The 13849-nt window shown below is 57.3% G+C and overlaps 8 protein-coding genes across 10 annotated transcripts; 4 read left to right on the top strand and 4 right to left on the bottom strand.

The window, feature by feature from the left end:
• Positions 1-155: 155 nt before the first annotated feature.
• Positions 156-2161, top strand: SDRG_10706 (hypothetical protein). Its single transcript, XM_008616709.1, has 5 exons — positions 156-703; positions 753-913; positions 962-1328; positions 1379-1588; positions 1629-2161. The coding sequence occupies exons 1-5, from the start codon at positions 284-286 to the stop codon at positions 1845-1847; spliced, it is 1377 nt and encodes a 458-aa protein (XP_008614931.1). The 5' UTR covers positions 156-283; the 3' UTR covers positions 1848-2161.
• Positions 2162-2175: 14 nt separating this feature from the next.
• On the top strand, positions 2176-3540 carry SDRG_10707 (hypothetical protein). Its single transcript, XM_008616710.1, has 5 exons — positions 2176-2635; positions 2685-3035; positions 3081-3176; positions 3226-3331; positions 3384-3540. Exons 1-5 carry the CDS (start codon positions 2222-2224, stop codon positions 3470-3472), a joined length of 1056 nt encoding a protein of 351 aa, XP_008614932.1. The 5' UTR covers positions 2176-2221; the 3' UTR covers positions 3473-3540.
• Positions 3541-4025: 485 nt separating this feature from the next.
• On the top strand, positions 4026-5691 carry SDRG_10708 (3-methyl-2-oxobutanoate hydroxymethyltransferase). Its single transcript, XM_008616711.1, has 11 exons — positions 4026-4276; positions 4321-4390; positions 4438-4448; positions 4500-4553; positions 4605-4756; positions 4804-4905; positions 4959-5002; positions 5056-5097; positions 5147-5278; positions 5329-5451; positions 5497-5691. Exons 1-11 carry the CDS (start codon positions 4101-4103, stop codon positions 5605-5607), a joined length of 1017 nt encoding a protein of 338 aa, XP_008614933.1. The 5' UTR covers positions 4026-4100; the 3' UTR covers positions 5608-5691.
• On the bottom strand, positions 5619-7145 carry SDRG_10709 (hypothetical protein; the record flags this gene model as incomplete). Its single annotated transcript, XM_008616712.1, has 9 exons — positions 5619-6089; positions 6132-6175; positions 6221-6354; positions 6407-6460; positions 6511-6626; positions 6673-6762; positions 6811-6865; positions 6911-6965; positions 7013-7145. The coding sequence occupies 9 exons, from the start codon at positions 7143-7145 to the stop codon at positions 5619-5621; spliced, it is 1152 nt and encodes a 383-aa protein (XP_008614934.1).
• A 523-nt stretch (positions 7146-7668) lies between these two features.
• SDRG_10710 (arginase) lies at positions 7669-9177 on the top strand. Its single transcript, XM_008616713.1, has 7 exons — positions 7669-7855; positions 7912-8013; positions 8077-8157; positions 8204-8542; positions 8594-8782; positions 8833-8897; positions 8950-9177. Exons 1-7 carry the CDS (start codon positions 7684-7686, stop codon positions 9067-9069), a joined length of 1068 nt encoding a protein of 355 aa, XP_008614935.1. The 5' UTR covers positions 7669-7683; the 3' UTR covers positions 9070-9177.
• On the bottom strand, positions 9084-9964 carry SDRG_10711 (hypothetical protein). Of its 3 annotated transcripts, XM_008616715.1 has the most exons (5): positions 9789-9903; positions 9611-9742; positions 9419-9558; positions 9325-9372; positions 9084-9273 (listed from the first exon to the last, which is right to left on the bottom strand). In XM_008616715.1, the coding sequence occupies exons 1-5, from the start codon at positions 9865-9867 to the stop codon at positions 9169-9171; spliced, it is 504 nt and encodes a 167-aa protein (XP_008614937.1). In that variant the 5' UTR covers positions 9868-9903; the 3' UTR covers positions 9084-9168. The 3 variants fall into 3 exon arrangements, with proteins under 3 accessions (XP_008614937.1, XP_008614936.1, XP_008614938.1); XM_008616714.1 differs by having other exon boundaries at positions 9325-9558; positions 9789-9964; XM_008616716.1 differs by having other exon boundaries at positions 9084-9372.
• Positions 9965-10098: 134 nt separating this feature from the next.
• Positions 10099-11742, bottom strand: SDRG_10712 (hypothetical protein). Its single transcript, XM_008616717.1, has 2 exons — positions 10793-11742; positions 10099-10746 (listed from the first exon to the last, which is right to left on the bottom strand). The coding sequence occupies exons 1-2, from the start codon at positions 11731-11733 to the stop codon at positions 10224-10226; spliced, it is 1464 nt and encodes a 487-aa protein (XP_008614939.1). The 5' UTR covers positions 11734-11742; the 3' UTR covers positions 10099-10223.
• Positions 11743-12773: 1031 nt separating this feature from the next.
• On the bottom strand, positions 12774-13746 carry SDRG_10713 (hypothetical protein; the record flags this gene model as incomplete). Its single annotated transcript, XM_008616718.1, has 2 exons — positions 12774-13478; positions 13542-13746. 2 exons carry the CDS (start codon positions 13744-13746, stop codon positions 12982-12984), a joined length of 702 nt encoding a protein of 233 aa, XP_008614940.1. The 3' UTR covers positions 12774-12981.
• Positions 13747-13849: the final 103 nt, after the last annotated feature.

Here is a 13849-nt window from a genome sequence, read left to right on the forward strand (position 1 = left end):
CTGCCGCTTCGTCCATATCGCACAATGGCCGTGGCCTACGTGGCAGCCACGCGGCTGACCTGTTTACGAGCATTCGCCTAACTCGCCAGCAGCAGACTTGTCCATGGCGCCAAGGTCTGTGCAACAGCCATGGAGATTGCCATTGCCAAAGTAGAGCTCAGTCACGTCCTGTCGCTCAAAGATCGCAAAACGAGCGGTGGTGGTATCCGGATACGCCGGATAAACCGACTTCAGCGTGGGATTGTGAAAAAACGGAGAAGGCAGCCTTCACTCTTCTTGGTGAATGACGACGCGTCCCGCCGTCTCCAGCCCATCCCCGACCAAGACCCGCAAGCTGAACATGCACGTGAGCCGCCAGCACTCGGAGCGCGACTGGGACCTGCACCGCCTCCTTCTGCGTCCATCGCCCTTTGGCAACGAGACCAACGAGGACATGGGCATGGGCAAGTTCGCTCCGGGTATGGACACCGTGGACTTTCTCAAGACCGAGGCCAAGGTGCTCGTGCTCGGCGCCGGTGGCCTTGGCTGCGAGATCCTCAAGGACCTCGCGTTCTCGGGCTTCAAGGACATCCACGTCGTCGACATGGACACGATCGACATCTCGAACCTCAACCGCCAATTTCTCTTCCGCCGGGCCGATGTCGGGCAACCCAAGGCGCTGGTGGCCGCCAAGTTTATCATGCAGCGCGTCAAGGGCGTCACGGTACGACGCTCGTGTAGCGCTTCATGTGCACTCATAATGGTGCTTGCAGGTCACGCCCCACCACTGCGACCTCCGCACGTTTGACAGCGAATTCTACAGCGACTTTCGCCTCGTCATCTCGGGCCTCGACAACATTGACGCGCGGCGCTTTGTCAACTCGGTGCTCGTCTCGCTCGTCGAGACGTACGACGACGGCGACATTGACCCGAGGTACGTTACGCGTTGCTTTCCATGCGTGTTGAACCCTCTACTATATAGCACGATCATTCCGTTCATTGATGGCGGTACCGAAGGCTTCAGGGGCCAGGCGCGCGTGATCCTTCCGCGCATCACGTCGTGCTTTGAGTGCTCGCTCGATGCGTTCCCGCCGCCGACATCGTTTCCGATGTGCACGATCGCCGAGACGCCGCGCCAGCCTGCGCACTGCGTCGCGTACGCATCGGTCATCCTCTGGGAGAAGGAGTTTCCGGACACCAAGATGGACACAGACTCGCCCGAGCACATGCAGTGGGTCTACCAGAAGGCGCTCGAGCGCGCCGAGAAGTACGACATTCCGGGCGTCACGTACGTCTTCACGCTGGGCGTCGTCAAGAACATCATCCCTGCGGTTGCGTCGACCAATGCCGTACGATACATATATGCGTGGAGCGCGATAAGCACGCACAACATGTGTAGGTGATCTCGGCCATGTGTGTCAACGAAGCGCTGAAGGCCATGAGCTACTGCAGCCAGACGATGCACAACTACCACATGCACATGGGCGCGACAGGCATCTACAGCCACACGTTTGAGTACGAGAAGAAGCGCTTCTGCGGCGTGTGCGCGACGGAGAGCCATGTGTTGCGCGTGCACCCGAACACGCTTCTGAAAGATGTGATCACGACCGTACGCGATATACTTTGACGCATCTTCTCACACTGGGCAGGTGTCGGAGACATATCGCCTCAAGAACCCGGCGCTCGTCGCGGAGAAGAAGAGCCTCTTCATGCCCAACCCACCAGCGCTCTACGAGGCGACCAAGGCCAACCTGGATGCGCCGATCAAGGATCTCGTCGAGGATGGCAAGCACGTGACGATCACGGACCCGGTGTTTGTGGGCGACATCTCGCTGAACCTCCGCATCCAGTTTGACTTGGATGACTAAGACAAGCCCACCAAGATGTCGGAGAGATCCGTTTCGATGGCATTGAAGCAGAGAATTCAAGATGTATGGAGGAGCGACTTGGACGCTGGGAGGATTCCTCCTCTGCGCGCGTTGGATCGTCAACACCCACCGTATGATCGGATCGTATACTTGTAGTTTGTATGTCGAGTAGGAACGCCAGTGTGCGGCAATGTGACGATGGGCGGGACCTGTGCCAAGTGCCAAGTGCCAAGTGGAGTACGAGCAGCTCGATCAGGGTCCGTACTGTAGACAGCAAATAATAAAAATGACACGCATCGCCTTTTTATGTCAAAATTGAATTATCTGTCCAGAGTTGAACCGACCCGTCACTTTGCCTTTGGGACCGAAACTTGATGCACGTGCCCGTGTTCCACCTTCCGATGCTCTCGGTCGACGAGCAAGACGCGCTCGTGGCCCTCGGTGCATCGGCGTTTTGCGATCTTATCGACACGAGCGCACGCCTCGACCGCAACCGCCACGCCGCGGTGCAGCTGCCGGCGCGCCACCCGGACGTCGACGACCGCATCTCGTTCCACGCCTCGACGCTCGTCAAGCGCGCCAATATGGACGCGATCGCGACCTATCACATCACAGCCACCGAGGCCAACGACGTGTACTGCCGCACCTTCCACTGCCTCCTCACGTCGGTCCTCTACACGCTCGAACTCCCGTCGGCAGGTCGCCCGTACCATTACGTGGCGGTGCGCTGGCTGCTCCTGCCGTCGACGCTGCCGTGGGTCAAGCCACGCGACGTGGTCGTTGTCGAGGTACTTTTGTGCAAACTTTGTCCTACGAGCTCACATGTCGGTGGCTTAGTATATGGATACGTTTATTGGGCGCGATGGCGTGCTCGGCTTTGCGCGCTGCGTGCACTCGATCGACCACCGCTGCGCCCCGTCGCTGGTCGCGACGCATGGTTTTGTGCGCGGCCACTTGTACAAGTCGGGCCTTTCGGTCGTGAACGAGCGCCGGCCGCACGAGCTCCAAGCACACATGCTATTGCAGAGCGACCACGGGCACTCGTTTGCGTCGCGGTATGCGACCAAGTCGGTCTGCGCAGGCCTTCTCCGACACTTTGATACACTCAACGAGCGCATCTATGTGCATTTTCACGTGCTGCCCCGCAAGATTAGTGTCTCGGCCTCGACGTGGCGACCAGACGACTTTGTACGCAGCATCCAACTGCCCAGTGCTCATGCCTGCACGATATAGGCGTCGACGTCGTGCGGCGACAAGACCGCGTGCACGTACTGCATGCAGGCGTTCCACCTCTTGCGGCGACCGACTTTGTGCGAGACGTGCCACCAGGTGCGTATGAGTCGCGTGTGGAGCGGCGCTGGTATCACCAAGTGCTTAGATTTTGTGCAAAAAATGCACCCGCCGGATCACCAAGACGTCTCGCCACCGCGTGTGCTTGACGTGCTACGTTCGCCACGAGATTGACGGCAGCCCGCGTCCGATCTGTACAGTGACGCAATGAACCTCGACTCGAAAGTCCTCATGTAATGTGTGTAGTTGCAGAGCCAATGCTGCTCGCGTCGCCTGGGTGGTCGGAGTTTTGCGCGCGGCGTCCGCCCGATGATCGCTTTGTCCAGTCGGTCTAGTTTCTGCGAAAAGACTAGCGTCAATAGTAGAGTAGGAGTCGACCATTTGCACTAATATAATGGGCCAATTGAATGGTTTTGTTTATCGCGGCGTTGACAATTCTGTCCACTTCGGTGACCGGTGTGGTCCAGTGTGTGGTCTACACGTTGGGCAAGGTACTGTAGTCTACAGTACACTCGCGCAGCGCAGCGCTGGTGCCACTGTGCTTTGCTTTCTTTCGCAGGTGCAGCGTGGATGTGTGCACGCGCCATCGCAGTGTTCGTCCAGTGACAGCCCGTGGCGTGTCCCAACGTGCTGCGTGCGGGAAGAGCAGCTCCTTCTTGCCATATCCTCGGCCGTCGCACGGTAGGACTTCGTTGGTCGTTGCTGTCGGCGTTGTCGGTGCCAAGGGCCAATTGTCGGTTCCAACCGGTCGGCTGCAAGAAAATGCAGCCTTTGAACTTGGTGCGTGGGGCTTTTATGAACATATATTTACGTAATAAAATGTACAATATTGTCTGTCAACTCGACGCGCGATGCTTCGAGGCGCTATCGATTTGCTTCGTCCTCGTTCGCGACGGTTCGAGGTCTATACAAACATCAAGTGTAGGAAAGGCGCGATTTAAAACCACACAAAAAATCACCAAGATGATGTTGACCCGCCACCTGCGCCGCGCGCTGAGCGACCTCGCGCCGCGCCAAGACCCGGTCGCCAACCGCACGCTCAAGCTCCTCGAGCGCAAGAAGGTCACAACGCTCGACATTGGCATCCTCAAGCGCAAGCAGAAGCCGATCACGATGGTCACGGCCTACGACTACCCTTCGTACGCCCGTCGTCTGCAGCCTATCGGTACCATTCTAACGCTAGGGCGGTGCACGTGGACCTTGCGGGCTTTGACGTGCTCCTCATTGGCGACTCGGTCGGCATGGTCGAGCTCGTACGCGATTGACGGCGCGGATTGAATTGCTCATGGATCGTATTTAGGGCATGGATACGTACGCTGGCTTGCTCCTGCCACAAGCATTGGAGTCTTAACCTTCTCGTAGCACGATTCCTGTGACCTTGGATGACATCATTTACCACTCCAAGGCTGTCTGCCGGTATTCACAACGTTCGATAATGACGATTTGGTTGACACGAGTATGGACTAGTGGCGCCAAGCGTCCGCTGCTCGTGGCCGACATGCCGTTTGACTCGTGCGAAGGCCACCGCTTCGAGGCGCTCAAGAATGCCCAGCGCTTGCTCAAGGAGGGTGGCGTCGACTGCGTCAAGATCGAAGGCGGCGTCGAGCGTGCGGAAACGAGTACGTGGCAAGCCACACTCGCATCGGTGGACGATATTCCTCTCTAGTCAAGACGCTTGTCGATGGCGGTATCGCCGTCATGGGCCACGTTGGCTTGCGCCCGCAGGCCATCTCGGTACTTGGTGGCTTCCGCGCGCAGGGTCGCACAGGTATAGTGTTACTCCTCGTCATTCGTCAACTCAACTTTACATCGCATGCGTAGCCAAGCAAGCCGAGCAGATCATTGAAGACGCACTCGCGGTGCAGGTAGATCTTTCTTCCTCTCGACGCCCTTCTGACTCGATTCCGTGTATTTGTAGAAAGCTGGTGCATTTGCCGTCGTTGTCGAGTGTGTGCCGTCGGTAGGCAACATCGCTCGGCGTGGCTTTTGTGAAAATCACGATATTCTAGGTCGTCGCCAAGGCCTTGACCGAGATCCTCGACATCCCGACGATCGGGATTGGGTCCGGTCAGCACACGAGCGGCCAAGTGCTCGTGTTCCACGACCTGCTCGGCATGCTCCAGCACCCGCACCACGCCCAGGTAGACAAAATATCGATGTATCAAGTATTCGACAAATTCGTTTGGCCTAGCACGTCCCCAAGTTTTGCAAGAAATACGCGGACGTGGGCGAGCGCATCCGCCAAGGCCTCGAGGCGTACCGCGAAGACGTCGAGCACGCACGCTTCCCGAACGACGACTATTCTCCGTACAAGGTATGTATTCCTTATAGCTGTGCGGCAGCGTCATGTAGTACGTAGATGTCCAAGGACGAGCAGGCCAAGCTGGCGGCGCTTGTCGACACCAAGTACGCCAAGCAAGCGGACGAGGCGGAAGAAGTGTTTGTCTCGGAAGTCTCCAAGGTCTATTAACACGAGCAATATTACTCCTTCTTGGCCTTGTCCTTGAGCCGCTCCGATTGGCGCGTGGGTTTGGGCGACGCTTTTGCTTTCTTCTTTCCCGCCTTTTTGGTCGACGGGCTCTTTACTGTCGTCGGTGGCGGAGTGCTGGCCGCCGTCTCGTCACCCGTCAAGAGCTCAGACACTGGCTCGGCCAGTACTACAGGCGGACAGCTATCGACAGCTACTGGAGTGTTCTCGACCACGCCACTCTCCGTAGAGCTAGCAGCCTCATCGGTACGCTTGGGTTGTGGAAGAGTGTTGACCAAAGGCTCAGCGACTTCATGGCTTGCGCCCTTGGCGCGATACGAGGCGGCGGCAAAGCACACACCGCCGAGTGCAAGCATCGCCACCGCCCACTGCATAGGTACAGTATACGTTGGCGAGGCAACCGATGTGTGAAGTAGGGTTGCGCAGCTCTCTTTGGCCTGCAGAGCTGACGTGACCTCCAGACCCTGTCAAGAGTCGTCGTCATTGTAGCAGTCCAAAAAACAAACCTCGGAAATGCGCCCAATGAGCGCCGATGTGGTAAACTCGACACCTATTGTTTGCATGAAAGAACGCGTTTACACTGACATCCACGTACCGTCAAAGGCCCACGCAGCTTCCATGTACACGCGCCACGGCGATCCTTTGATCGGTGCTGACGTCGTGAAGAGGAAGAGGAAGACCGTGCCCGTCGTGTCGATCGTGTCCCCTCTCGCGGCTTGGAACGGCGCGCTAGATGCACATCGTCGATTTGCTGTGGGCGATGATCCACTGCGAGACGCACCGCTTGCCTTGGAGCGCATCCAAAAAGATGTCGAGCGCCGTGAGCTTGGTCGACCTATATGTAAATGGCATCAACGACGTTGGAAGTGGCGTGGAATGGCGTACGGCAATGCCTGCAGATTCTCGACGACCAGCATTGAGCGCTTGGGGCTAGCACGGACAACGCTAACGAGCTTGCTGTGGATCTCTCGCTGGATCTCGCTCGTCGAGTGGTGCGACAACTACGAGCTATAAGAACTGTGCATTTTGCACTAAGATTTGACGTACGCCCGCGAGGTCCACGGTCGCAATAGGCGCCGATGAGCTGGAGTCGCCAAAGTATGTACGCGCCACAATGTCGCGCGATAAGGAGAGCTCCTACGCACCAAGTCCTTGCGGCGAGAACAAGGAGAGTGCGGTGCGCACCTCATGGGCATTTTCCGACAAGAGCAGCAGTGACAATGGCCGCGAGCGGTCGGTTCTACGAGCACTGCATTAGCTGGGCGACGCTGAGCAGACGACGGACTCGAAGGCGATCATGGCATCGGGGAGATTGGCGTGGACGCTTGACAGACATGCGACTAGGCAGCATCGTTGGCGCCTGCAGTGGTGCGAGTCGAGTGCTAACCAGATGCTTCAACACGCTGGACGAGCGCATCGCCGACATAGGCCGCGCTCGACACGGTGTTCGTGCTGAGCACGAGGGCGAGGCCAAGGACAAGGGCCCGAAGACCGCCAACAGAGATCGTCTTGCGTTGCATCCTGCCTGCGCTGGAAAATTGAAGCGCGAGGACGTGGTTCGATTCGGATATGTCCTGAAATCCGAATCTCAACGTAGTGATTTTCGGCGGGGTTGTCACAGCAACCTCGTTTGAACTTGAAAAGCATTTGGTTCTTTGGCTTTCGGCGGCGTGGCTGATGGCGCAAGCAGCGTCCCAGCATAGCACCTCAACCAACAAATACCTTGACGTGATTTACTTATATATACTTTATAAACTACCACCGGGGGTGCATGAATCAGTTGATGCATGAGGACTGAAGATGGAGGAATTCCCGACGCCCGACGACGTCGTGGTGTTTGCGCGTTAATTGCTACGTGCTTTTAATCCACTCAAATTCTCTAATTATAGGTTTGTATAAGATGCGAATAAAAATATACCGGGCGACAACTTCAACGTGGGCAATTAAATACAGCTGGTTTAACTATAGCCACGTGTGGCGCGCATTAAATTGCGATCCGGATCCGGATAGCCCGTTGCACTTGGTTGCGTTCACTTTCAGAATCTCGACATCTGCAGCATGTCGTCTGTCTCGCGCTTCGCCACCCGCCTCGCCCGCCCGCTCTCGCGTGGCATCTCGTCGACGTCGCATGTCGCCGCCGAGGTCGTCTCGCGCAACCACCCGACGCCCGTCACCAACCCGCACGTCGCGACGCCGCAGACGGTCTCGGTCATTGGCGTGCCCATGACCCGTATGCCCTTGCTGCTCCTAAAAGCTTGTCGCTCAGCCTTTCTGCTCATTTTGTAGATGGCCAGCCCTTACTTGGTGCTGATTTTGGCCCGGACATGCTTCGCAATGCTGGCCTCCACAAGGTCATTACGGAGCTCGGCTGGTGCGTCGAAGAGAACGGTACACTTACACTTGCATTTTGTGCTATCGCCACGCAACAAAAGCTGCATGATATCGTCGTAGGCAACCTCAACATCAAGCCGCCGACCGCAAGCGACCCGGTCATGGACCCCAAGTACGGCCAGGCCAAGCGCAGCTTTGCAGGTCATCATCGACTGTTGAAATGTGTGGGGCTCATGCAGGCGACTAGTTGGCAACGGCTTGAAGCAGCTCGCAGATGTCTACGAGGAGAAGGCCAAGCAAGGCAAATTTACGCTCGTGCTCGGTGGTGACCACACGATTGGCGCGGGCTCGCTTGCGGGTCTCCTCCGCGCGCACCCGGACGCTGGCATCATCTGGGTCGACGCGCACGCCGATATCAACACGCCCACGACGTCGGACTCGGGCAACATGCACGGCATGCCGATCTCGTTCCTCATGCAGAACCTCGTCGACTCGTCCAAGGTCCCCGGCTTTGAGTGGCTCGCGAATGGCCCCGTGCTCAAGCCCGAACAGCTTGTGTACATTGCCCTCCGCGACGTCGACCAGGGTAACTTGTCGCCTTTTGCTGCAAATTCCTTGAAAAACCCTGTCATTGCAGGTGAGAAGCGCATTCTCAAGGACCTCGGCATCAAGGCCTTCTGCATGCAGTCGGTCGACCGCTACGGCATTGGCAAGACGATGGAGATGGCACTGGACCACCTCTGCGGTGAGAAGGAGCGCCCGCTCCACATGAGCTATGACATTGACGCCGTCGACCCTGTTGACGCTCCGTCGACGGGCACGCGCGGTAGGGTCCCCTTATCTGCAACTGCGGTCGGACAGACGTAACTCTTTTAGTGCGTGGCGGCCTCACGTGGCGCGAAGCCAACTACGTTGCCGAAGCGGTGGCCGAGACCAACCTCGTACGCCGCTCGATATGCTACGCAACCCGTTCTCATGCGTCTACCTGTGTAGCTTGTGGGCTTGGACATGGTCGAAGTCAACCCGTCTCTCGCGCCGGGCAAGGGCGCCGACCTCACGGTGGATATGGCGCTCCTCCTCATTGGCTCAGCGCTCGGCCGTCGCATCCTCTAAGCCCTTTTTTACTACTAGTCTACTGTCGACTTGTCCATAGATTAACTACTACCAACTACGAACAGCATGCGCCGTCTTAAACATACCGGCTATAGTGTTTTACTTGGATGGAGTTGTGAGCGTGACGACGAGAATGGTCGTCGACGGATGCGTCGTGAGGCTCGCTGTCAAGTACGCGCGGACACTGGCCGCCTCGAGAAAGGGCTAGACGACGCAGGCGTGAAACACGCAACTGCTGATAAGTCGTAGTCGTACCTCTGGCGCCGCGAGCTTCGAGTCGAGGTTGTAGAACGTACCATGGACCTATGTACCCAGGCGGTAGAAGCGGGCGACAGCGCCAACGACGCACCTCGCGAATGCAGAACCAGTGACGCGACTGCCAAAGCCCCAACAAACTCGACTGCGGCACGTTGCAGATGAGGCCGACGCACGTCTCGAGCGGCAGCGCAGTGAGCGGTTTCCGCACGTCAAAGTAGCTCACCGTGTACCCTAGTCATCGTCTCAAGCAGCCCGTCGTCGGCATGGACGCAGTAGGTAGCACCTTGGCGAAGCAGCGCAAGACTAAGGACCTCAATGTCGTAGTTGCCCAAGAGGCCGCGATGGGGGTTGCGCCACGTGCTCGGGCAGAGCTCGGCGCAGAGCGCGTCAAAGTCGCTCGCCTCAAAGGCGCGGCCTACGCAGAGCGCGTTGCTGCGTCAGACGTGGCGAGGTTCGCATACGCTGCAGGAGGTTGTTGGCTGCGTGTACGCCGCAGCGCATGAGCTGCTGCGGCTCGTGGTAGACGTCGGCCGTTGCCATCGTTCTGCGTTCTGCATGCGATCCGGCGCTTACAAATGGTACCCTTTTTTGTCACATGGAAGAGGCAAGGCGACTAGGTAGAGAGATCCTAGTCGAGCGCCAAATTGCCTTTTCTTGTCCACGAGCGTCGCCGTGTCGCACAAGAAGGCTTCAAAGTCCACCCACGTCAACGCTGTCGGTAGCTCGCTTCTCACATGTAAAGCATGTCGACGCGCACGCTGACGCGCCTCGTTGGATGCTCTCAGCTCTTATTTGTTGCATTCCATACTAGGAGCGGTGGGTCACTCTTGGACGCATCACGTGAATGAGCTTGTTGACGGAAGAACATTGGCGCCAAGGGCCATTTCACTGCTGGTTTATGCGCGCGGGGAGCCTTGCCGGGCCGCGACAGCGTCCCAGTTGTTGGGCGGTTTGGTTTGGACGATCCGCGCCGCTGCAATGGTGTCTTGAATACGCTGGACCAGCTGTGGTCGAAACCGTGGGTCGGTCATGTGGCGGGCACCCTGGCCGACCAAGCACGCCTCGTTCAAGCCGGCACGACGCGCTTCTTCGCTTCTTTGGGTGCGCCGCGGCGTCACGTGCGATGGAATGCGGTCGATCAAGAAGGCTTCCTTCTCGTTCCACGACGCATTCGGAGCGACTGCGTACTGTTTCGATGCCCGCCAGTACGGCGAGAGCACGTCGTTGCCATTAATGTAGAGCAGTCGGGTCGCATCTGTCTCGGTCTCGATGGGCAAGTAGTGCGCGAGGCTACCGCAGAGCGTGTCGTTGTGCAGACGCATGTCTTCTGGCAGCGCCACGTTGGCGGCCGCAAACGGCGAAAAGGCGTACGGGGCGTCGGCAAGGGCAAAGGCCAGCCAAAAGTACTCCTTGTCGCCCCTATGTATAGTATTAGTTTAGTAGGAAGCAGCGATGTTGCACCAACCACGAAAGACCGGGTTTGTACGCGCACTCAAAGCGGAGGTGGTGCACCAAGTGCCAGAGCACTTGCCACACGACGGGGGCGACGCGTGTCTTGTGGATCAAAACGATCGACGAGTCTTGCTCGTGGGCTGTTTTGCCCTGCCACGCGCTTGACGCGCGCAATTGGCTCGAGAGATGGGGCTGGCGCAAGCCGAACGCACTGTATGGAAAGTGCTGGAACAAGTGATGCAAGAGTGTCTTCTTCCGACTACCAGGTCGCTTGGGCTGCGTCATTGGCGTGTTGAAGAAGGCGGGCACATGAATCTGCCGGTCGTAAAAGAAGAGGGTACCGGTTTGGTTGTACCCGGGCATGGTCCAGAGCGTATCCGGCGACTCCAAGAAGATGACGTCCGCGTCCAGAAGCATGACTTGGTCGAACGACGTGTGGAGGAGCGAAAGGACCTTGATCAAGTAGCTCTGGTACTCGAGCGCGATCCAGTGACTCGGGAACACTCCGTTGGCCAGAAGAAGCGCACAAACGTCAACAATCTCGACGCGGCCGAGCGGATCGGTCGCCCGCAGGAGCGCCTGCGTCTCGTCCACGAGCTCGCCAGAGAAGCAGTGGTAGATCTGGATCGGGAGCGTCGAATTAAGTCGCCGAAGCTCAAGAATGAGCGAGACGCCCAGTGCGGCCATATTGTTGTGCAGCGGAATGACAATGCCGGCGCCGGTGGATGCCGATTGCGCCTGGAAGGTCGATGGACTGTACGTCGGCACGTTGAGGGCGACGTGGGGCCGCAAGAGATGCGATGCGCTTCTCTCGCCCGCGGGGAGCTGCATATAGAGAAAGGGCGCAATGCACACTAGCAGCAGCAATGGAGCGAGCAGCACCAAGGCCAGAGATGGCGGGCGACGGCCGGCCGGCCGCGCCACTGGCCCGTGCTCAAAACGCTGCGCGTGCATGGGATTGGCTACTTTACAAAATATAGAGCCAATCCGAGGGGCTTCAATGGCATCATATGGTACTGGATTGGGTGAAATATAGAGTGGGTTGCGTGGCTTCGACAAATCACACGCAGCTTGAGAGATACCATAATGATGAGACCTGCTGTGTGTTGCTCGAAGAGAGTCCCGTTTTCATTTTTGCCCGTGTTGTAGTAGAAAGCGAGTAGAAAGCTACAAGAAATTTGCCCAACTACACGTAGAGGGATGCTTTGCCGATAAGTATAGGACGGTTGCCCGACACGACGCTTTGCACTTTGAACGCAGTGTGTGCGATTACCTTGGTTGAGTACTACCAAGCATTTCGATCTCAAACTGGCGTGGCAACTCTACGAACATGTAAGTCGCCTCTACGGAGCGGCTCACCTCGCTCAATACCGAGTGGCACTACGGATTGCGTCACGTCGCGTCGACAGGAGTAAATGCACTAGTCCTTAACGGTGGAGCATTTATCCGGAGGTTGTATCCGGATGAAGTCCGTGCGCCGCTTGCTCAACAGGCTGCTGGCCAACTTTGGAGTTTGAAACGAAGTCTTGTTTTTCGATCTACTTGTATCGAGAATGTCGCAGGGAGTCCTATGACGAACGTACGGTGCTCGTAGCATGCCTACAACCTGTGTTATGCACCATTCAAGTTTGCCAATGCTGATACTGGATTTAGTATCAATGTATCAGTGTATCATGCAAGCACAAAGCAGAAACTCAGCTAGCTCAGGCTGTAGGCACGCTACGAGCACCATTCTTTGGTTTTTGGACTCCCCACATCGCCGACTATTCATATAGAACGAAACACGAGACTTCGTTTCAAACTCCAAAGTTGGCCGGCAGCCTTTCGAGCTAACGGACATCATCCGGATACAGCCTCCGGATAAGATACTGCACCACCAAGCCTGTCCTGCCCCTCTTTCTCGCCCACGCGACGCGACGTGATGCTATGACGCGTACGGCCAACACGTAGAACTGTACCTCCATGTGCGCAAATAGCTACAAAAGACAAGATAGCACCTATCAGTTTCCACCAGCTTTGTACCCCGCATGGCACAGGAGGTAGGCGGTCACAAATCTGCAGCGTTCAATTCTGAGTGCTTCGACAAAAGAGCTTTCAGTACCCTGTGAAGCACAAACAAGGTAGCGCGCGTTGCCTTGGCCGAGAGCTGCGTGCGCAAAGCACTGGCGTCCGCATGGGCTTGAACAATACTCTTTGGCGCGTTTAACGTGCCGAGCAGCGACGCGGTCGACTCCTTCTCGCGCCAAACGTGCTCGACTCCTTCTCGCGCCAAAAGTGCTCGACAAGCGCCGCGTAGTGTTCAAGGACAACTACACAGGAGCGACCGATGGTCTGCCAACGCGAGGGCCCCATCGTTGGAATTTTTGTGCGCACCGTCTCTGGCTTGTCGTCACTGTCGAGGGTCGCGTCGTCGTGGGTACCACCGAGAGCAGACACAAGCTGCGCAATGGCCAAACGCGCAGCCTCCGGCGACTCGGTGGCGGACGCCGACCTGGCGCGGCTCGTAGCCAGTGCGTCGAGAAGGGCCTGGCGTCGCTCGGCGCTGTGGTTGATGTAGCTGACCAGCTTCTTCAGTAGCTGCATTTGCGGAGCGACAGTTGGCAGCTTAGCAAGCTTTGTACCGACAGAGTGCAATTGATGGTTGATGGAGTCAAACGCGAGGATGTTCTTGTTCTTGGCTCGTGCTTGCGCGTAAAACCCTACAATTGTACGTATCGTGAGTGAGGCATCGACAATAAAGTGGCAATTCGCTCTGTAAATACCGTCGAGACGTCCCCGGGATGCATTGTCAAGATTGCTCAGGGACAGAACATTGGTCCAAGGAAGGTTGTATGCTTCCAGCACGTCCGAGACGAGCTCAAACAGCGCAGCGCAATTCGGCTTGCGCGAGCAGTTGACCACGCCGATACACTTGGCGTCCAGGGGCTTGGAGGTGGGGTGCGTAAACGACACGGCTATCTGAAGCATCTCGCGTGCCGTCTCGAGAAGCGACACATTGACGAGCTTGATATCCTTGTGCCGCAAGAGTCACTTGTCCTTTGTGCGAACGTACGCGGCGATGTCCAAGGCC

This window comes from Saprolegnia diclina, assembly GCF_000281045.1.
Source record: "Saprolegnia diclina VS20 unplaced genomic scaffold supercont1.37, whole genome shotgun sequence".
Lineage (NCBI taxonomy): Eukaryota > Oomycota > Saprolegniomycetes > Saprolegniales > Saprolegniaceae > Saprolegnia > Saprolegnia diclina.